This window comes from Chlorocebus sabaeus, chromosome 16 (assembly GCF_047675955.1).
Source record: "Chlorocebus sabaeus isolate Y175 chromosome 16, mChlSab1.0.hap1, whole genome shotgun sequence".
Taxonomy (NCBI): Eukaryota; Metazoa; Chordata; class Mammalia; order Primates; family Cercopithecidae; genus Chlorocebus; species Chlorocebus sabaeus.
This window is the reverse complement of record NC_132919.1, coordinates 79,151,499-79,174,626: the sequence shown is the minus strand read 5'-3', so window position 1 is coordinate 79,174,626 and position 23,128 is coordinate 79,151,499. Positions and strand designations below refer to the sequence as shown.

Here is a 23,128-nt window from a genome sequence, read left to right as displayed (position 1 = left end):
AGATGATTGAATCATGCGGGTGGTTCCCCCATCCTGTTCTCGATGATAGTGAGTGCATTCTCACAAGATCTGTTGGATTTATAAGGGGCTCTTCCCGCTTTGCTTGGCACTTCTCCTTCCTGCCGCCTTATGAAGAAGGTGCCTTGCTTCCCCTTCCCCTCCAGCCATGATTGTAAGTTTCCTGAGGCCTCCCTAGCCATGCTGAACTATGAGTCAATTAAACCTCTTATAAATTACCCAGTCTTGGGCAGTTCATTATAGCAGTGAGAAAACGGACCAGTCACACCATTTATCTGTTGAGCGCTTCCCGTGGATCAGGTGTTAGGCGTAGGACCTGGGGCTCCATGGTGAGCAGGTCCCTCCTGGTCCCTCTTCTTGCAGACTCTGTGGAGGTGTCTTGTTGGGAAACAGGGCCCGCCGAGGTGGCCATTCACAGCACTGAGACTGGAGTGTGTGAGAGGAAGCCAGGTGGAGTGGAATCTGCTGAAGCCATGTACCTGGAGAGCACAGCATGCACCCGGGGGGGCCGTCTAGCTGGAGTGACTTGTGGTGGACAGTGGGAGGCCATGGAAAGAGATATGGAAAGTGGGTTCTGGAATGTTCCTACTGGAGGTGTCAGGAGGGGTAGTCTGGAGGCAGGAAGCTTTTGAACAGTCCAGGCATTGGATGCCAGTAGCCTGAGTCAGGAGAAGGCAGCAAGATTAGAGGAGTGAGTGGGGCGGAAATCCAGGTAGGAGAGGCAGTGGACAGGTGCTGACAGCCGGATGGGGTGGGCAGGGGAGGTCCCCACTGTAGAAGACCCATCCTGCGCTGCAGTGTGGGGAACGGTTTGGGGTTGGGGAGCCCAGTGAGAAGCTGGTGATGTTGGTAATCCAGGCCACATGTCAATTCCCTGTGGCCTTGGGGATGAGGACGGTGTGTTGGGACTGAGAGCTTCGGAGGCCTGGCAGGCGTGCAGAGAGGAGCACAGTCTCAAGCCAGGTTCCTGGTTTGGGGGAGTAGGGTTGCCACTGGTGCCAGAGTAGAGCCATGGGTCTGTGTGAGAGGATGGTGAGTCCAGGTGCCAACATGCAGAGTTTGAAGATGTAGCAGGACAGACATTTGCCAGGACTCAGGTCTGGAAGCTCAGGCAAGAGATACAGCCAATAATGTGCTTTTCAGACTATCTGCGGAGAAAGCCTAAATTAACCCAGAAGTAGACGAGCCAAGCCGTGGTTCAGAGGGAGAAAAGAAGAGGGTGTTGGCCGGGTGCGGTGGCTCACACCTGTAATCCCAGCACTTTGAGAGGCCAAGGCGGGCGGATCAGGAGGTCAAGAGATCGAGACCATCCTGGCTAACACGGTGAAACCCTGTCTCTACTAAAAATACAAAAAATTAGCCGGGCGTGGTGGTGGGCGCCTGTAGTCCCAGCTACTCAGGAGGCTGAGGCAGGAGAATGGCGTGAATCCGGGAGACGGAGCTTGCAGTGAGCCGAGATTGCACCACTGCACTCCAGCCCGGGCGACATAGCGAGACTCTGTCTCAAAAAAAAAAAAAGAAGAGGGCGTTGAGCTAACCTGGAGTAGATGAGCCAAGCTGTGGTTCAGTGGGAAAAAAGAAGAGGGTGTTGAGCAACTCCAAGGATTGCTGCTCTAAAGAGGTCAAGGAGAAGGGTCTGGGAGAGATGGGAGGGTGATGTCCTGGTGCCAAGGGACAGTGCTGGGGTCCCCCATCTGGAGAACTGTGCAGACAGGCAATCTGGCGAGGACCACACAGTGCTGGGGTGGGGCAGGTCAGAGTGCCGTGGGGAGTCGAGGGGGCATAGAAGCAGCAAGAAGGACAGCGTTCCTTCAAGGAGCTGGCTGTGGAGGGGCCAGAGGGCATCTTGGAGGAACCCACTGCCCCTTGCTGTGTCCAGGCATTGCTTATTCAGCAGGCCATGGGATTTGTTGGCATCTGGTGCTGTGAACAGCACTTGGTGGACCCTGTAACTCATTCTTAGTGCATGCTTTAAATTGCTTGGGATGAATTCCCAGAACTAGGATTTTGTTGCCGAAGCTTACTGTGTACTCGAAGGGTCTATGTGTCCTCCTACATTTCCTCTGGGAAGGTGTCAGGGTAGACACTTGTGGGTGGTGCTGCAGACCAGCCTGGCCCTCGTGCCTGTGACGCTGGCAAGAACCAAGCAGGCCCAGGACCCCTCTCTCTGTGCTTCTTTGGCCACAGGGAGTCTCCTGTGTTTACTGACTGTTTTCTTTGTGAGTCGCCTCTTTGTGTGCTTAGGTATTTATAAGGTGATTCATCATTTTTAGCATTCATTTGTGAGGTCTTTGTATATTAACCCTTTGTCGTATGTTGCAAACCAGGGTTTTTTTTTTATTTTATTTTTTATTTTTGAGACGGAGTGTCGCTCTGTCGCCCAGGCTGGAGTGCAGTGGCCGGATCTCCGCTCACTGCAAGCTCCTCCTCCTGGGTTTACGCCATTCTCCTGCCTCAGACTCCCGAGTAGCTGGGACTACAGGCACCCGCCACCTCGCCCAGCTAGTTTTTTGTATATTTTAGTAGAGACGGGGTTTCACCATGTTAGCCAGGATGGTCTCAATCTCCTGACCTCGTGATCCGCCCGTCTCAGCCTCCCAAAGTGCTGGGATTACAGGCTTGAGCCACCACGCCTGGCCAACAAACCAGGTTTTCATTCTTTGTCTTTTATACAAAGAAGCTGAAGTATTTTCTGATTTCAAAGATACCTTAACTCTTTTTCTTTTTTTTTTCTTCTTTTTTTTTTTTTTTTTTTTGAGGCAGAGTCTCACTCTCTTGCCCAGGCTGGAGTGCAGTGGCCAGATCTCAGCTCACTGCAAGCTCCGCCTCCTGGGTTTATACCATTCTTCTGCCTCAGCCTCCCGAGTAGCTGGGACTACAGGCGCCCGCCACCTCGCCCGGCTGGTTTTTTGTATTTTTTAGTAGAGACAGGGTTTCACCGTGCTAGCCAGGATGGTCTCGATCTCCTGACCTCGTGATCCGCCCATCTCAGCCTCCCAAAGTGCTGGGATTACAGGCTTGAGCCACCGCGCCCAGCTAACTCTTTTTCTTGTAATTTCTGCCTTTGTCATCGAACTTTGGAAGTACAACTATCCCTCAGTTGACACAGAGGATCGGTTCCAGGACCTCCATATACACCCGAGTCCGCTTGTACTCACGCCCCAAAGTGGGCCCTTCCAGGCTGCTTGTGTGTGAAGCTGGATCTCTGCATACAGGAGTTGCCAGCCCTTGAATGCTGTGTTTTCAATCTGTGTTCGGTTGAAAAAAGTCTGCGTATAGGTGGACCTGCTCAGTTCAAACCTGTGTTGTGCAACGGCTAACTGTAATTCTTTTTTGTTTTTTTGAGAGGGAGTCTCGCTCTGTCACCCAGGCTGGAGTGCAATGGTGCGATCTCCGCTCACTGCAAGCTCCACCTCCAGGGTTCATGCCATTCTCCTGCCTCAGCCTCCCGAGTAACTGGGACTACAGGCGCCCACCACCATGCCCGGCTAATTTTTTTGTAGTTTTAGTAGAGACAGGGTTTCACTGTGTTAGCCAGGATGGTCTTGATCTCCTGACATTGTGATCCGCCCGTCTCAGCCTCCCAAAATGCTGAGATTACAGGTGTGAGCCACCACACCCATCCCCAGCCAACTGTAATTCTTTACCCCAGAACTATGCATCTGCCTACATACTCTTTCCGTGCTTTTAGGATTTATTTTTACTTTGAGATCTTTAATCCATTTATGCATGATATTGGTAGAGGTAGGAATCTAGCTTTGTGCTTCTCCAGATGTTCGCCTGGTTGACCTAGTCCCACTGTTCGTTGTAAACCAAGGTATCTGTGTCTCCTCATGTCTTACTTCTGGGCATCGTCCTCTACCACTTACCTGCAATGTACTCCTTTGTTGTTACCAAACCGCTCTGTTCGCTATAGCCCTGTAACCCACTTTTGTATTTGTTGGGACAAGACCCAGCAGCACACAGCTTTTTAAAATAAGCATTTTCACCCGTAGGAGATTGTGTTTGCTTCCAGCATTTTTCAGGACAGTTTATCAATTAAGAAACTGCCAAGAGAAGAGATTCTGAATCACTTCTTATAGTATATTCCCAGTCTAAGAGAAAATTTCGCATCTTCCCTTGCGGTGGAGGTGGAGAGAGTCTTACTCAGTGTGAGACCACTGTTGGGGTCCGAGCCTCAATTTCAAGGTTCCCCAAAGGCAGGAGGGAGGTCTGCGTGTGTCCTGGCCCTGCAGCACCAGCACTGACTTGGGAGGTGGGGAGCCTGTGCACATGGTGTGGGGGGCCCAGTATCTACACAGCTGTCCAACTGTCCTCGCCAATCGCTTTAGGAGGTTCACTCATCTTTGTAACCCTTCCTGTCTTGCTGTGTGTCAGGGATAGCAGTAGTGCCTGTGACTGGTGTGGTTGTGAGAACCAAGTGGCTCTGTGCACACAGCTGGCCCGAGAAATAGCAGCTGCCCGTTCTGTGTGCAGCTGACAGGTGCTGTGTTGTTGCACATGGACTGGACTGTTTTCTAAGCAGTGGTGCTTTTAAGAAACCGAGTGTCAGTCGGGTGCGGTGGCTCACGCCTGTCATCCCCGCACTTTGGGAGGCCGAGGCAGGTGGATCACGAGGTCAGGAGATCGAGACCATCCCGGCTAACACGGTGAAACCCCGTCTCTACTAAAACTACAAACAATTGCAGGGCGTGGTGGCTGAGGCACAAGAATCACTTGAACCCTGGAGGCAGAGGTTGCAGTGAGCCGAGATCGCACTACTGCACTCCAGCCTGGTGACAGAACAAGACTGTCTCAAACCAAACACACACACACACACACACACACACACACACACACACACACACACACAAAAGCATGTGGGCTTTGTGCCAGGACAACAGTGAATTCCATTGATTGAATGGCATCAACCCTGCTTTAGAAAAGGTAAATGAAATCCTGAATGTGTTGCTTTTCTAAGAACTGGCAAGAAGAGGCACAAATGATAGCAGGATCTGAGCCACCACAGGATAACTCAGAAAAACAAAGCTTTCGGACACTCGTTTTCTTTTTTCTTTTCTTTTTTTTTTTTTTGAGACAGTCTCGCTCCGTGGCCCAGGCTGGAGTGCAGTGCCGCAATCTCAGCTCACTGCAAGCTCCGCCTCCCGGGTTCACGCCATTCTCCTGCCTCAGCTTCCTGAGTAGCTGGGATTACAGGAGTGTGCCACCACACCGAGCTCGTTTTTGTATTTTTGGTAGAGACGGAGTTTCACCATGTTGTCCAGTCTCGTCTCAAACTCCTGACCTCAAGCCATCTGCCCACCTGGGCCTCTGAAAGCCCTGGGATTACAGGCATGAGCCACCGTGCCCCAGGCATCCCCAATGCTTTTGAGCTAACAAAGACATTGATTCCTGGATTTCTCTTGGTGTCAAGACCTTGGCGCTAGTACTTCCAGAAGTGGCCTGTGGCGGGTGGTGAGGCATTGGGGGCCACAACCTCTGACCTCCTGGTGCCTCACTCCAGGTGGAGATAAAGCTGTTGACACTTTGACGGCTGCCAAACTTAGAATTAAGACATCCTCCTCCCAGCACATTCCAACTGACATTTGCTGAGGCCCATAAAAAGTAATTGCCTTTTAAAATGGTGTGTAGGCCTAGGGATTGGCTGGTGAAAACATCTGAGTGAAGGCTTGGGGGAGAGGTAGAAGTTACCTGTTTCCCCAGGGAGGAAAGGGGGCTACAACACCTTTATTTTCTTGGGGACTGGAAAAGGTACAGTTGGATAGTTAAGTTTGAAAGAGAATAGCATGACACAAAAAAGAGAGAGGGGCATTTAACAAGAAAAATCCCTAGAGGGGGAGATTAAAGTGAACAGGTGCTGGAAAAATGTTTCTGCATATTAGAGCTTAATTAGATTTGAAGATGAATTCCAGATGGGCTAATTATGTGTGAGTTGTTGCAGGTTATTTCTTGTAGGGGCAAGCGTGTATTTTTGGAAATGGTGATTTAGTTTGATTGGATTTGATTTTTGCCTCCTACCAAATTTCCATTGAAAAACCACCTCTTTTGAGGCCCCAGGACTCAGGCAGTAGTCCCCGTGTCTTTAGTGTCCCCATCACAGCCAGCAGAGCCCAGAATGTGGAAGCCTGTCCTTACTGTGGCAGCCACTCGTCACGTGGAAGGAGGACTCACGACCCTCACCCACGTCAGTGGAAAGTCATTTCAGTGTCCAAGGAAGGCAAACAGAGCAGAACTGTGTATTTGCAGGAACGTAGCCTCTGATGGGGTGGGGAGCAATATGTGAAATGGAAATAGAGTACAGGTTCGTTCTCCTGCCCTCCTGGAAAGATTGGTTGGATATATTTGGACCATTTTTCTCTGGGAGGGTAGAGGCAAGTTCTTGTTGGCTGCTCTCTAGCTGTGAGTTGAGAAAAAGTGTGAGGGTATGGAGACTGAGGTACATTTCAGGCCAGACATTGAATTTAAAAATTTTTTATTATTTTTTAAGACTAGTCAAGTACAGTAGTGAGGAAGGGGGAGAGAGTAGAACAAGGAGTTGGATATGTCACTGACTGTGAACAATCAACTGAGATAACTCATCACCTTCAGACCAGCCAGAAACTTAATTTTCAAGCAAGGAGGAGGGCCAAGGGCCACATGGGACCTGGGGCTTCTCATTAGGATAATGGACTTGGTTTGACTTGGGAACAGCTTGTGATGAGTGTCTCAGAAGACAGCAGGGCTCCCTGACGTCCCCAGGAAGGTGTGGTTGTGCCAGGGGTGGCCTCCCGCCAACCCTGCACACCTCAGGGAGATTTGCTTGGCAATCATTTCGGGTCTGAGAGCTCCAATAAACGTAAACTTTTATGTAAGGCCCTATAATTGGAAATTATGGATGTATAATTTACGTATGACTTAATGAATGATTTATATAATGTTAAGTGATGATTTAGATAGAAAATATGACCCCCTCTTGCAGAATCCTTAATGAAAAGCTTTGGTTCTTATGAATTTATTTCTGGAGCTCTGTTTGAACTCAGCATGTTTGACATAAATCAGATCTAATTGTCATTTTATGATTAATGAACATATGCTGGCCGTTTTTCCCCATAATTAAACTTTATGTTCCATGCATCTGACAAAGCAAAACAAGTTGAGACTTTGACAGATTGGTGTGGGGCTCCCGTGTCTTTGTGTGTGTGTGCGCTCATTTGTGCATGCCTTTACTCTGTTCATGTCCAAGTACTCGGTTTCTGGAAAGTCGGGTTTTCAGAGGTGTGAGCGAGATTCTAAGAGTTAGCATTCAGACTGTGAGGCTTCATGTGCTTTTGGAGGAGGGACAGGGCATGGGTCCAGCCTGAGGGGAACGCGGACCCTTTTGCCTGTCGCAGATCGCACCTGAGTGCCAGGCCAAGCGCCGTGGGTGGAGGGGAGGCATTTGATGTGCTCTCCCGGTGGGGAGTCCTAGTGCCCGAGAGCTTGACCGCTTTCTCAGGCTGTGGTTATAATAAGGAGCTCCAAGAAATGGTGGAAGGTGGTTTCACTGCAAAAATATGCATGTTTTCCTTTGTGCTATCCATACACTTCAATAAGATTTGTAGTAATTTAAAAAGTGAAGGCCGGGCGCGGTGACTCAGACCTGTAATCCCAGCACTTTGGGAGGCTGAGGCGGGCAGATCACGAGTTCTGGAGATTGAGACCATCCTGGCAAACACGGTGAAACCCCGTCTCTACTAAAAAATACAAAAAAAATTAGCCGGGTGTGGTGGCGGGCGCCTGTAGTCCCAGCTACTTGGGAGTCTGAGGCAGGAGAATGGTGTGAACCTGGGAGGCAGAGCTTGCAGTGAGTGGAGATTGCGCCACTGCACTCCAGCCTGGGAGACGGAGCAAGACTCTGTCTCTAAAAATAAATAGGCCGGGCGCGGTGGCTCAAGCCTGTAATCCCAGCACTTTGGGAGGCCGAGATGGGCGGATCACGAGGTCAGGAGATCGAGACCATCCTGGCTAACACGGTGAAACCCCGTCTCTACTAAAAAATACAAAAAACTAGCCGGGCGAGGTGGCGGGCGCCTGTAGTCCCAGCTACTCGGGAGGCTGAGGCAGGAGAATGGCGGGAACCCGGGAGGCGGAGTTTGCAGTGAGCTGAGATCGGCCACTGCACTCCAGCCTGGGCCACAGAGCAAGACTCCGTCTCAAAAAAAAATAAATAAATAAATAAATAAATAAATAAATAAATAAATAAATAAATAAAAATAAAGGGTGAGACAAGCATGCGAAAGGAAAATCATCACCACTGATCACCTTTGCTCACTGCTGTTCCCCTCTGACTATTGTAGGACGTAGACAAGTTTGGCAACGAGATCACCCAGCTGGCCCGGCCCCTGCCTGTGGAGTATCTCATCATAGATGTAAGTGCCCCCCATGCACAGCCTGGGCAGACAGACCCATCGGGCGCCTTGGAGGTGGGACTGCTGGGTGGTGGCTGCTCAAGGGAGGAGGCTGCAATTTAAGGTACCCTCTGCCTTGTGCTGTGCCCACCCCATAACAGGCACCCAGGAGTGGTTGTAGAGTCACTGAGCGTGCGGTGTTGCTGTAGAGTCACTGAGCGTGCGGTGTTGCTGAAGTGCTCACAGCTTTAATGGCTTTTTGTTGTAGTTTCAGGTTTTTATTTCCTTGACATCAGCCTAGGGGTTAACTGTCCCCATACTAAAGTACAAAGGACCACCGACCCCAGGCTAGGGAGCCTCTGGAAGGCAGCGAACCGCCATTGCTTGGGTCTCCAGTCACCGGAGCATCAAGCAGTCTTGTCCAGATGTGCTGTGCTTGGTGTGTGGCTGTCAGCTGTCCTGCACGTGCAGGTGCTGCCCTGGCCCCAGCACAGCTGCCACAGCCCACAGTGCGTCCGGGCCACTTCGTCCAGGGTGGGCCCCAGGGGACGCACCTGACTCAGTGTTCTTGAGTGAGGGATCAGCGTAGTTTACTGGGTGGAATTCCAGGAGCCACAAATGCCCCTGGCTCTTCCACATCTTCCCAGTGTCTCAGCTCCTTTCTGGAGGCATTTTATGGTCATGGAGATATGGCTGTGCCATTGGCCACAGGGCAGCAAGGATGGCAAGATGAGTCTTTGCATCAGCCCCACCAGAGCTCTGTCCAGAGTGGACGGGACGCAGCTCATTTGCTATGCTGCTGCCGTGCCAGGATCTATTCAGGCTGCATTTGAGCTCGAATGGGCATGTGATTCAGGCAGTAAAATATCATTGCATTCGGAGCAGCAGGTCCCCACGAGCCAAACCCATCGATGCACCATTCCAACTGACAGCTCCCGAGAACATATTTATTACGTAGGCCGTGGAGGCATCTGGTTTTTAGACTACCTGGGGTGTAATTAAGATGAAAACAGATTGATGGAGCATACACCCAGGAGGAGCCGGCATGATCTAAAACCAGCTTTCTCAGGTCTTCTACCCCAAGCGGCCTCCCCACCCCTTTCCTCTTCTTTTATAAAGGAAGTTAACTTTTTGCCTTAGTGCAGTTTTTCAGAAGTTCTTATTTTTGGGAGAGCATTTTGCTCTGTGATGCCCAAACTCCTTGACCCTGTGGAAGTGAGGCATGAGGAGTCCTTGAGAGCAGGTGCCCAGAGGGGTGTGTCAAGCTCCATGCCCAGCCCTGGGTCACAGGCGCTGGCCTGGGTCAGGGTTCTTAAACCTTGGGATGGTATGGCTGGGCAGGCAGGAAAAGGCACCAGCCAGTGTTCCTGGGGCTTCTTTGTGGGTTCTGGGGGCATCATCTGGCTGATAAGACGATGGGTAGGGTAGGGAAAGGGCTTCAGTGTGTAAGATGGGAACTGATGCCCTGCCTGGGACATCTGGGATGGGCTGTGTGGACTTCGGTTCTGTTACCCTCCAAGGGCCAGTTACAAGGCCAGCAAGACCCCGTCGGTCCCACTAGCTCGCTCACTAGCACGTGTTCTGGGGGTGCTGCCCTCCCCATTTCTAGGCCTTCCCAAAGGAGACGCCTGAGCAGGCCAGGCTTTTGTCTCTGCAGGAGGTCAGCACCTCCACTCTCTTCACCTGATACCCGGCACTGTGTGTACCAGCCCTGTGTGTACCAGCACTGTGTGTACCAGCCCCGTGCTGGGCACCCAGGAGGCGAGTACTCTGATCGTCTTCATCTCGAGGAAGAGTAAAGTGAGGCCCAGGATCCCTAACTGACGAGGCCATGTAGCCGACATGTGGCACTGCGGCCCGAGTCTTCATGCCCCGCCCCACCGCGTGCCCATGAAGGGCCAGCTCAGGCCAGAGATGCTGCCGGTGGCTCAGCTGTCCTTCCAGAGCGGCTCGTGCTGGCACAGCACATCCTGGGCCAGCCAGCTCAACAACAACTCACTGCCTTTGCTGATGCAGAAAACAGACCAGAACCACACTCATTCTTTAGAAATAGTCCCAAAGGAACCAGAATAGTTCCCCTAAATCTGGAAGAGGTGTGACCTCGACTGCTGCTGTTCTGTTGCAGAGAAAAGCAGCATCAACTCAGCTCGGGTGCTTCTTTGGGGAGGGGTGTCTGTCACGAAGAATGAAAGTTGTATTTCTATTGATTCTTGTACATTTAACCACTGTCCCTGTAGCTTCTATTGATTATATGTTAGGTGCAAAATGCACTATGTTGTCATTAAGGCCTGTCTGAGCCAGTGAAGTACTTAGCTGGCCTTTGGGTATCAGCTGTGAGGGAGAGAGAAGAGCTGAACCCTGTGTTCCTCAAGGGCCTTATATTCACCCCTGCCTGGAAAAGCCCACAGCTCCATGGAGTGGCTCCCAGCATTCAGACGGGGCTTAGCAAGCTGCTGGAGGGTGCTTTGTTTCTTGAAAGCTGGCTTATTTCCTCATGTGCCCTCCAAATCCAAGGACACGAATTTCGCTTCAGCAAAGTCAGCTCCTGACAGCCTCCTGGCCCCTTCCATTCCCTTCTTGTCACCTGGACAAGGGGTCAAACCTGCCTTTAGTTCCTCCATAGCAGAGGGAGAGAACCTGCGTGAAGGGAAGCTGTGCCGCGGGGGAGTCCCAGTGCCCTTTTTGTAGGATGTCGAGGCCAGGGCACAGGCCAGAGGCCGCCCGGATATGGTGTAGTTTGCCTCCAGGATGGCAGAGTTTCAAAGTGTTTGTTTAGAGATGACACTAATAGATAACGGTTCCCTTCGACGGAGAGCTTGTAGAACTCTCTCAGAACTGCTGGGAGTTGTTAACTTGGGCTCTGGGAGATGCTTTGGGCTGGCTGGGAGTTGGCCACACCTTTTTCAGCCTCATTAATCATGGGTTTATGTTTTTCTTCATTAGATCACAACAACTTTCCCCAAGGATCCAGTTTACACTTTTTCTATTTCGCAAAATCCATTTCCTATTGAAAACCGGGATGTATTGGGTGAGACACAGGTGAGCTCTTTGTCTTTAGAAACATAATTTAAGGTAACTGCTGATCGCTTATCCAGTGTCAGTATTGTTTTTCCAGAAAACATCAAGCTTTCGAACGCTCCCAATGCATTCTCGTGACAGGTCAGCTGGGGCCTGCTGTGGGGCACTGTTGGTCAGGTGGACGCCCTTCCTGTGGCTGGGTGATGGACAGCCACAAAGGCTAAGCCCCTGACGTCCTCAGGCTGGTCCCATCCTCAGTGGACCTCGTAATTTTCCCAAATGTGTCACTTTGTGTCTTCTGCCAGCAGCCTCGTCACTGTTGGTTTGGCCTGGCCCTTGCCTGGTCACCTGCTGCCCTGCTCAGGCACCGTGGGGCTGTGTCGCCCCTCTGGTCCTGGCCTCGGCTTTCCCGTATGTAGTATTGATCTGCTGTTTAGCGTGGCTCCGTGTTGGCCTCTGCTCTCACCGGCAGATCAGGCCAGATCCGATTTGCTGTCATGCCTTCTGCATACTGTGTAGACAGGCTATGTACACACGGTTGTTCTTAAATCATAACTTGCTAACAGACATTTCAGAAGGTGGTCAAAGAATGTCTATAATGAGGTTTTCTTCAGTGGCTGACAAAGCTTCTATGCTTTGGTCCCCTCAGTGCCCATCCGCCCAGGGAACTTGGGGTGCTCGTAGAGGCGCAAAGCCAATTATTAGGGTGCACTCTTGAAGCTCTGTGTTTCGTTCTGCTGAAGATGTCTGTGCTGCCTCACGGCTGCCCTGCACATTCCTCCCTCTTGCCACCCTATATGGAGAATACGGTTCGACAGGAAAAGCCAGACGCATCTCCCTGCCCTGAAGGGGGCCCCAGGCCCCTCCCACAGCCCACTCTTCACCTGGGGGCCAGGGTGCATTGCCCTCTGTTTGACTGTGTCTCTGTCTGAGTCACCTTTTTTTTTTTCTTCTTCTTCTTTTTGAGACAGTCTCACTCTATCACCCAGGCTAGAGTGCAGTGGTGCGATCTTGGATCACTACAACCTCCGCCTCCCGGGTTCAAGCGATTCTTCTGCTTCAGGCTCCCAAGTAGCTGGGATTATAGGCACGCACCACCAAGCCTGGCTAATTTTTTAAAATATTTTTAGTAGAGACAGGGTTTCACCATGTTGGCCAGGCTGGTCTTGAACTCCTGACCACCTGCCTGCCTCTGCCTCCCAAAGTGCTGGAATTACAGCGTTAGCCTCCGTACCTGGCCAGTCTGAGTCAGCTTTAGAAGTGTGTCTTCTTGCACATCTAGGTAGTCAGGTGTGCTGAGAGCATCTTCTTGGGAGAAGAGGGCAAGAGCTTGCTTTGCAGCTGCCTGCTCCTCTTTCCTGGACCCTGTTCGTGGTTGCAGAGGCAGAGGGAGAGGTGCCTCTCAGCATTCAGTGTATTGAGTTGCATCTTAGTAGGAAACGGCTCTGTTTCGGGGTCTGGCACTGGGGAACTGTACGGAACATTCATGTTTATTCCTGTCCCTCTAGGACTTCCATAGCTTGGCCACCTATTTGTCCCAGAATACCTCATCCGTGTTCTTGGATACCATCTCAGATTTCCACCTCCTGCTGTTCCTGGTCACCAATGAAGTTATGCCTCTGCAGGTTCGTGCCCAAGTGTGGCGTCTGCCTGAGCAAGTGGGCTTTGCCCGCCAGGAGATGCCTGTGTCTTGCTTTCTGTCCTCACAGACCAGAGTGTGACTGGGAAACTGGGTCAAAGCTTGGGGTCACATGTTGTCCCCCTCATTTGTCCTGTGGGCAGTGTGTAGGCAGCAGCTTTTCACAAGAAGCTTGTTGATAGAAAGATGAATTTTTTCACCTTTAGCGTTTTCATTGAGTGTCTGCACCTCTGTGAGGAAGTATGGTTTCATCTGTTACAATTGGATGGCAGGCAGAGGTGATTTAGCTCTGCCTCCAGCATTAGAGTTAGACAGTTTAAAAAATTCCTGTTCTAACAGTTTCAGAGTCACAGCCTCTGCTTTTTACTCATATCTCCCCTCCTCCCGAATCAACTCTGGTTTTATTGCCTTGGCCCAGAAGGCTTGGCCAGCTTCCAGACCCCAAGCTCACAGCTGCACAGTTGGCATTTTTAAGAGGCACTGTTGGGGGAGAAGAGGGCGAGTGCTTTGCAGAAGTGGCTGCTCTGGGTAGTCGGAGGGCAGTGGGCAGCAGCTCCCAGGAGGTTCTTGCATGTGCCATGTGTGGGGGTCCAACTTTGGTTTTTTCTTCACTGTTCAAGCCGACAGGAAATGCCAAAGAGAAAGGAGCAAATTCTTTCTGAGCTGCTCCGCCACTGACTCAGGACCTTTCCCTGAAGGAGACAGAATGGAGAGGCTCCTCCTCCCCCGGCCTTTCTCTGTCAGGAAGCCTATAGCTGTTCTTGTATCCTGCTAGTTTATTTTGTGTCTGTATTTTGTCTCAAAACCACTCACTCGGGTATTTGACATCAGGCACCGTGTGCCTCTTGCCTGCCTGTGCCTTCCCCAGTCAGCCCAGGGAGCTGTACCTCCTGCTCCCAGGTTCAGCTGCTGCCCATCTGTCTGGACAGGTGGTGAAAGGTGAGGCTCCCCTGCACCAGAGCCACCTTGCTAGTCTACTGCACTATTTTTGCAGTCATCTGTTGGAAGACATTCTCTGGAGGTACTGAGAGCTCCTGAAGGCTTTATGTTTCTCATATATAATTTTTTTTTTTTTTTTAAGACGGAGTCTTGCTTTGTTGCCCAGACCGGAGTGCATTGGCACAATCTTGGCTCACTGCAACCTCTGCCTCCCGGGTTCAAGTGATTCTCCTGCCTCAGCCTCCCGAGTAGCTGGGATTACAGGTGCCCGCAACCACGCCCATCTAATTTTTGTATTTTTAGTAGAGACGGGGTTTCACCGTGTTTGCCAGGCTGGTCTCAAACTCCTGACCTCGTGATCCATCCGCCTCCGCCTACCAGTGTTGGGATTACAGGCACGAGCCACCGTGCCCATCCTTAATGCATTAATCCCCTGCACTTTGACCCAGAAGGCTAGGATAGAGTGCCTTTTTCCAGACACAATGGAGAAGAGAAAGAGGCAGGGGGATGAAATGTAAGGGAGGAGGACACGTCTCACAGCCAGGGTTCCGCCCTCCATCCCAGCCTCCAGGACGAGAGGCATGAGCTCCTATCGTCTGGGCTGTTGAGCACTGTCAGTGCACGGCAGAGGCACAGATGCCTGCTTGGGCCTATTTGGGAAGAATTTAAATTCTATTTCAATTTAGCACTTGAGTTTATAGATGTAAGTTGTGGCAGTTTACATTTTATAGTGATATCCTGCAAGATTTTTAAAATGTCCTCGGAAATATGTCTTAGTGTTGGGGAAAAAGAAACCTGTCCCAGCAGGAAGCTGCACAGCAAAGTGGAACCTTCCTTTTGGCTTCTTGTAGGACAGCATCAGCTTGCTGCTGGAGGCTGTGCGGACCAGAAATGAGGAGCTCGCCCAGACATGGAAGAGGTCTGAGCAGTGGGCCACTATCGAGCAGCTGTGCAGTGAGTACCCCCACCCCCTGCCCTGGTACCCCGTGGCTGCGGCTGGAGAGCAGTCCACTCTGCACAGCTCCCCACTGCCTGTCATGCCCTGGATTCTGTACCCCAGCTGCATCCTGGCAGCTGCTGTGGGCAATGAGACTAGAGACTCGACCTCCCTGCCAGGCACGTGGCAGTTTCCAGTGATGTAGCATACGTGTTGTCCAGGCCATGCATCTTAGGTACACAGCCCTGTACGTTTTACAAATCTACATCAGAGATACTAATCTCCAGGCATCCGAGGAGCACTTTCAGCATCGTTGTCTTAAGAGAATCAGAAACTCTGTGGAAGTGCAGGACCTTTTGGTCTCCTTGAGCATTTCCCTTTAGTGCTTAAAGCTGTAAGGAGGAGAAGCCTACAGCATGCATGTTCTTCCTGGTGGACACGACAGAATGACTGCAGGCATGGCGTGTCTTCAGGACCCTCAGTCACCAAGTCCTGAACAACTCCCCACCCGCGAGAACCTTTTGTCAGCATTGCTGCAGGGACTCCTCACGCACTGTGGTGCCCTGTGCAGCCCGAGTGCCTGTCCTGAGTCTATCAAGCTGAGAATACCAAAGTGCCCAACAGCTGCTACAGCCTTGGACAAACACTAGAATCCTTCTATTAACAGAGCCTTCAAAATAACATATCAAACACCTTTATACCATTTTCTCTTTTTTTTTTTGAGACAGAGTTTGGCTCTTGTCGCCCAGGCTGGAGTGCAGTGGCATGATCTCGCCTCACTGCAACCTCCACCTCCTGGGTTTAAGCGATTCTCCTGCCTCAGCCTCCCGAGTAGCTGGGACTACAGGCGCGTGCCACCACCCCCAGCTAATTTTTGCATTTTTAGTAGAGACGGGGTTTCACCATGTTAGCCAGGATGGTCTCCATCTCTTGACCTCGAGATCTGCCCATCTCAGCCACCCAAAGTGCTGGGATTATAGACGTGAGCCACTGCACCTGGCCTGTTTTTTGTTTTTGAGATAGAGTCTTGCTGTGTTGCCCAGGCTGGAGTAAAGTGGCAGGGTCTTGGCTCACTGCAACCTTCCCCTCCCGGATTCATGGGATTCTCCTGCCTCAGACTCCTGAGTTGCCGGGACGGCAGGCGCGCACCACCACGCCTGGCTAATTCTTGTATTTTTAGTAGAGACTGGGTTTCGCCATGTTGACCAGGCTGGTCTCAAACTCCTGACTTCAAGTGATCTGCCCACCTCAGCCTCCCAAAGTGCTGGGATTACAGGCGTGAGCCGCTGCACCCAGCCTCACTCTTTGTTTTTATCCAAGAGAAATAAAAACACAGATCCACAAAGAAATTGTATAAGAATGATCCTGGCAACTTTGTTCATATTAGCTCAAAACTGGAGGCTGGGCACAGTGGCTCACACCTGTAATCCTAGCACTTTGGGAGGCCAAGGCGGGCGGATCACCTGAGGTCAGGAGTTTGAGACTAGCTTGGCCAACATGGTGAAACCCTATCTCTGCCAAAAAATAGATAAAATTAGCCAGGCATTGTGGTCTGCACCTGTGGTCCCAGCTACTTGGGAGGCGGAGGCAGGAGAACCGCTTAAACCTGGGAGGCAGAGTTTGCAGTGAGCCGAGATCGCGCCACTGCACTCCAGCCTGAGTGACAGAGTAAGAGCCTATCTCAGGAAAAAAAAAAAAAAAAGCTGGAAATAACCCAAATGCACATCTCCCAGGGAATTATGTTATTCACAAGGAGAGTCACCCTCTGCAACAAAAAGGAACCAGCAAGCACAGGCTCCCTGTTAGTCCCCGTGGTGCAGGAGGCATTTTTCTGAGTCTGTCACAGCCAAGGGCATTAAGGACTTCAAAACATGTCTGTGGTGGGAGTGCTGCGTGGGCAGGACCAGCGTGGGGTGGGAGGTGGAGGGTGGGGAGCTCTCAACTGCCTGCCCCTGTCCCTGTGCCCACACTCTGGACAGGTCTCTGGTGGGCCAGAAATGATGAGTGCCCATTTCTCTCCCACCCTGCAGGCACAGTTGGCGTGCAGCTCCCAGGTCTCCACGAGTACGGCGCCGTCGGGGGCTCCACACACACGGCCACTGCGGCCATGTGGGCCTGTCAGCACTGCACGTTCATGAACCAGCCAGGCACGGGCCACTGCGAGATGTGCAGCCTCCCCAGGACCTAGGGTGCCTGCCCTCTGCTGGCTAGGACCGGGCCCAGCCCAGCCCTTCCCTTCCTGAAGCCAGAAGCGTTGCTCAGTGTGTTCCCTGTAACTGCCCCACAGTGGGCAGCCCTGGAGGGACAAGGGGCTGGCTGTCCTGGGCTCCCTGACCCACTGAAGCTTCTCAGCACGTTCCTCCTTGGAGAGCGGGTGCCACAGCTGGTATTCTGCACGCTGAGTGCAGTCCCAGACTGGAAACGCAGAGCGGCCCCTCATGCCTAATCCTGTTGACAAGCCCCCCACTGTGTTGGAAGGACCTCTCACCTCTATACGGCACCTGCAATTGGGGAGCATAGGGAGGGGCTGATGCTGCCACCACCCAGCCTTTTCCTTCCTTTCAATGCTTTTTGTTTGGCCTCCCCGCCCCCCGCATTTTTCTGGCTGGGAGCTCTTGGTTGCCCCTGGTCTGACTGCTTGGTGGCAGACACCCTGCCTGTGAGGGCCACTTTCCTCTGCCGGGAGCTGTTTGGGGGGGATGCCGTGGCCCTGGACACAGCTCCCCTCTGCAGGTCTGCAGGTCAGTTTGCTGCCTGCCCTCCGCCTCTCACCCGACGTCCAGGTGGGATTTTAAAGTCTGCATTGGTTATAATAACAGTTATCAGTAATTCCTGCCCAGAAGACTTTTATTTATTTTTTTTTAAGATAAAAACTGCACAAAAGGGGAGTGAGAGAGACTAGTTTCCACATCCTTCCCTCCTTTAGTGAAGCCCCCGAGGTTGTGTCCAGGGTGATGAGTGTGGACGGGGGTACCAGTCAGTTCTCCCTTGAAGTAAACCTCAGTGCCTGAGACTTTTCTACCAAGCCACACAGCTGCAGCAGCTGCAGATACTGCAGGCTGAGCAGGAGCAGTGGGGGCGCCTGCCCTGAGGCTGCCCTGCGATGGCCTGGGTGGGAGAGCTGGGTCACCGGTGTTGATGCTCTGGCCCTCCCCAATACGCTGCTTCATCCCACTGCACTGCCTGGCTGAGGGTGTTAGGGGCTGTGCCTCTTGTGAGGGCCATTTGGGACCTCTCTGGGGCACTGCACAGTTGATAGTGTACCAATGGAGGGAGCCTGGGCAATCTGGAACAGCACCTGGTGGGGTCCTGTGTGTGTGTGCTCTGTGGGCTCTGCGTTCGTCTGTGGCCAGGCCGGGGCACGGCTCTTACCTGGGGAGTAGTGGGCATCTCGATGCTTCTTTGCCTTAATGATGGCCACATTTGGGTTGCTCTGCACGCACGGGAGAGGCTGGCCCAGCTACAGACTGCTTAGGGACTTCTGTGTCCATCTTGGGGGTAAGCCCATGTGACCCTCCCACATTCTTGGCACTATGAACAGAGAACACTTGCCTGTTGGCTTCTGAAGTGGTCAGGACTGTGGCTGGCACCTCCAGGTCCGCCTGGCATGGGACACCAAGTGGAAACCCCAAGCAGCTCATCTGCTCTTGGGACCAGGGGCCAGTTGGGTTGGGTCCGGTTATGGCAGAGCTGTCGAGGAGGGTCTGGAGGGGTGGAGAGGAGCGTGGTTGAAGCGGACTGCTGCGGGTGCAACTCCCAGCTTGGCCACTGCGGGCTGTCTGCTCTCCCTCCTAGCAGCTGTCACGCTGAAGTTTTGTCCTCTGCTGTCTCCTCTGGTCCTGAGATCAGCTGTGAGCTTAGGTGGCCAAGGCTTCCTGCATTGCTTCCCTGTGAGTCCAAGGCCTTCCCCACCACTGGGCAGGGGCTGGACAACACGGACTTCTAGAGACAGCCGCGTTGCCAGTTCCTCCTCTCCCACTTGCTCATCCTTATCTGCCATGCTATTATAGTTTCCATTGTCCTCCACCAGCATTTCCCTTACTCTGAAATTCCGGCATTCACATCATTCATGTTTTCTTTTGTCTTTCAGCTAAAGAAAAAACATTGGCGATTTGTCTGCTTCTGGTTTTGAGTTACTCTTTGTTCAGTAATGCACTTTATTTTATTGTCCAAAGAGAGTCAGAGCTAAGCATACAGGCTTGGGGGTGAGCCCTGCTATAAGAGTTCAGGCCCTGGGAGGCTCAGCCACCTCCTGTTGTGGGAGGGAGGTCTCAGCCCCACCTCGCATCTTCACCTGCCCTTGGTGTGGACACACCCTCTCATGCTACCAGCACCATAACCCAGTGGGGGTGACCGGGTGCACACCTGCCCAGGTGAACACAGCAGCTGCCAGTCTCCTGGCCCAGAGAGGAGGTGGGGCCTGGCCCTGGTCTCTTCCAACCAGGCTGCTCATGGGGCACAGGTGCTCCTGCTTCGGCTCTGTTTCGGCTCACAGGTGTGCATCACTGGGCTTGGATTCGCATTACATTGACCCCAGCCCTGCAGTGGAACCTAATAAAAGCGCCTGAAGCAACGGCCTGGTCTTAGTGTGTCCTTCCGGCGCACTCAACTGTTGTCTGGCATCTGCTCACTGTGTGGGGATTTGATAACTTGTCCCCAAGAGATCACCGTCTTACGCGTGTGTATGTGCATGGACCATTTAAAGGTGGGGATTCTACTTCCCCAGCCAGTCCCTCCCAACCTTGACTCCTCGATAAGTTTCTTAGAGTGTTAACATCTCGGAGGAGGAGGAGAGTGCGTCAGTGTTTGACGGCCCGGCCGCCCTTGGGTGCCTCTTGTGCATCTGCCCCACCTGTCAGCCCCGCAGCTGCTCCTGAGTCACTGCTCTGTGGATAGGTGCATGTGACCAAACAGCAGGTGAAGGACAAAGCCCAGGAAGCCCAGGCTGCACAAGTGCAGCAAGGAGCGAGGCCTGGGGGTGACACGCCTATGCTGCTTGAGCTGTCTTTCCTGTGACAATAGAAAGCGTCTAGAACAAGTGCCCTCTGAGCCTCAGGCAGGAGCCCTGGCAGCCACCGTTCAGCACCACTGTGTCCTTTGGCCAGTGACTCATTGCTGACTTGAGCAGTTACTAAAAAACAAAACCCCTATTTTCTGAAGAGGGGTCTTGGGGTGAAACAGGCCACAGGGCAGTTACCAAGGGGTCCTGGCTTCTGGACTCCAGGAGCGAGACGGTGGGCCCCCAGCATCCGGCCTCCAATCCTGCACCTTCAACACAGTGCAGTTCACTCAATTCCCCACAGCTCCTGGAATCGCTTGGGCCCAGGAGGTTGAGGCTGCAGCAAGCTGTGATCGCAACTCTAGCCTGGGCCACAGGGTGAGACCTTGTCTGAAAAAAAAAACACTGAGGTGGGGAGGCTCGGGGAGGTTGCATCAGAGAAAGCACAAGTGCAGCAGCAGCCTGGGCCATGCAGGGAGCCAGTACCTGGTCGTGGCAGTCTCTGTGAGAGCCAGTGAAAATCCTTGGTGCTTTCATCCTCTCTGGTTCTATGTAAAGATAAAAGCTGGGCACAGTGGCTCACACCTGTAATCCCAGCACTCTGGGAGGCCGAGGCGGGTGGATCACCTGAGATCAGTTCTGTCCAACATGGTGAAACCCTGTCTCTACTAAAAATACAAAAACTGGATGTGGTGGTGCACACCTGTAATCCCAGCTACTCGGGAGGCCTAGGCTGGAGGATCACTTGAACCCTGGGGGGCAGAGGTTGCAGTGAGCCGAGATTGTGCCACCGCACACTCCAGCCTGGGCAACAGAGCAAGACTGTCTCAAAAAAAAGAAAAAGGCCGGGCGCGGTGGCTCAAGCCTGTAATCCCAGCACTTTGGGAAGCCGAGACGGGCGGATCACGAGGTCAGATCGAGACCATTGTGGCTAACACGGTGAAACCCCGTCTCTACTAAAAAATACAAAAAAAACTAGCCAGGCGAGGTGGCGGGCGCCTGTAGTCCCAGCTACTCGGGAGTCTGAGGCAGGAGAATGGCGTAAACCCGGGAGGCGGAGCTTGCAGTGAGCTGAGATCCGGCCACTGCACTCCAGCCTGGGCGACAGAGTGAGACTCCGTCTCAAAAAAAAAAAAAAAAGAAAAAAAAAATGCTGGGTGCAGCGGCTCATGCCTATAATCCCATCACTTTTGGGAGGCCAAGGCTGGCGGATCACTTGAGGTCAGGAATTCAAGACCAGCCTGGTCAACATGGTGAAACCACATCTCCACTAAAAATACAAAAAATTAGTGTGGTGACATGTGTGCGCCTGTAATCCCAGCTACTTGGGAGGCCAAGGTAGGAGAATTGCTTGAACCCAGGAGGCAGAGGTTGCAGCGAGCCAAGATTATGCCACTGCTCACCAACCTGGACAACAGAGTGAGACTCTGTCTCAAAAAATTAAAAAAAATTAAAAAATGGTTCTGGATGCCAATCCCCCATGAAATCAAGCAAATCGTACTGCTTAGAAATAGAAAAGCCCAGGGTTGGAGACCAGCCTGGCCAACATGGCGAAACCCTGTTTCTATTAAACAATACAAAAAGCCTGGTGTGGTGGTGTGCACCTATAGTCCCAGCTACTCGGGAGGCTGAGGCAGGAGGTTGGCTTGAGCCTGGGGTGTTGAGGCTGCAGTGAGCCGAGATTGCACCACTGCAAAAAAAAAAGGGCGAACTCAGGTTCCTGGGTCCCTGCCCCACCTTCCTGCTGTGTTCTTATTGGGCTGTGCTGCTCTGAGGAGAGGTCCCTCAAAGCCCAGCCCTCCTCACCCTCAGCACAGCCTGAAGCTTCATGGTTTCTCTCTTCTCAGTCTGACCTTCTAAATTGACTCCTTCATATAATTTGTGCTTAGGGAGATGATACCACCTACAGGTTGGGCATAGAAACACAGTGTCCAGCGGTGTGCTCTGCTGTGTCGAAGGCTTCCGCTAGGATTGTGTGCATCTTCCACACCCACAGCAGAGAGGTTGCCTCAGCCCTCATCACCCTTCGCCAAGTATAGGTGGGGCACGGCACAGCCCAGCAGCTGATGGAGAGCCGGCCTTGAGCCCTTTGCTGGTGTCTAACTCACCCCCTTTCCCCTGGGATCCATGCTTAAGGTCCCCCACATGACCACTGATCATAAATCTTGTCGCAGATAGGAGCTGGGCTTGGCGTGGGGCCAAGAGCCTGCCAGCCCCCGGAGCAGAATGGAGTGGGCAGCGGAGTAAACTGCCGGGTGAAGCTGCTGGTTTACCGGGCCTCCTCCCACGTTCTTTCCTCCTCCACGTGATCGTGATCATTTCCTCTAGGACGGTCTTGGCATGTTTCCATCCATATGGAAGAGAGGGCCTGGGAAGACTGGATGGGAGTTGGTGTGTGTGAGCGAGCGAGCGACTCAAGAGGCTTCAGAGGGTTAAAACTAGCAGTCAGAAGACCGGCAGAGGATCCCCTGTGGGGGAAATTCGGTCAGAAGACCGGGGAGGATCCCTGTGGGGAAATTCACAACGATGCGGCATCTGCACTTCCTGACTCTGAAGGCCAAATGGGATGCCCCTGGCCCTCCTCTTCCCACTCCCCAGCATCAAAGACAGCATTTCCAGCCCAAACACCTTCAGAGCAGCCCTGGCGACAGAGAGGATCGAGGAACTGACTCCAGGTGCCGCACCTGAGTCTGTCTATCCCAACACCCAGAATCAGACATCCCCGTTGTCCTGGGGTCAGTCCCCACCCCAAACTCAAAGGGGGGGGCGGTCAGGACGCCTGCACGTGGTGCTTTGTGCTCCGGCAGGTGCACCCGGACTCCACGATGTCTGCCCAACTTCCAAGCCCTGTTTTGCAGCCCTGCCCGTAGACTCTCCCTCAAGAGTGTCTGGCCTTAGCGGTCTTCAGATTGGCTTCTTAAACGGAGGGAGGCGGACCGGGGGCGGGGTTCCTTGGTCATTTACTTGTCAGTGGTGTGCCTGGTTTCCGCTCTCTTCCGGGCGTGGAGGAGGTGTCATCGCAGGCCCCTCCACGGGCGTCCTCTGGTCAGTACTTCTCTCCTGGAGGAAGTGGAGAGCTGCCCGGAGGGAGAGGGTGGAGGTGTCTTGCCCTGTCTCACAGTCATTTTCTTGTCCTTTGCCCCCAACCCGTGGTGTACTCCCCGTCCCCACGTGTTCAACCACGGAGGGAGGGACGCACTTCCACCTAAGCA

General features: G+C 52.6%; 1 protein-coding gene across 1 annotated transcript in view; it reads left to right on the top strand.

Moving 5' to 3' along the window:
- The window catches only part of NPLOC4 (NPL4 homolog, ubiquitin recognition factor), a 78,319-nt gene extending 58,829 nt beyond the window's left edge, over window positions 1–19,490 (top strand). Inside the window, exons 13-17 of the mRNA XM_008013250.3 lie at window positions 8,334–8,405; window positions 11,328–11,423; window positions 12,911–13,027; window positions 14,832–14,934; window positions 16,948–19,490. Coding sequence (XP_008011441.1) covers window positions 8,334–8,405; window positions 11,328–11,423; window positions 12,911–13,027; window positions 14,832–14,934; window positions 16,948–17,105 — 546 coding nt within the window. The 3' untranslated portion in view covers window positions 17,106–19,490. The remainder of the gene's footprint in view (window positions 1–8,333; window positions 8,406–11,327; window positions 11,424–12,910; window positions 13,028–14,831; window positions 14,935–16,947) is intronic.
- The last annotated feature ends 3,638 nt before the right edge of the window (window positions 19,491–23,128 follow it).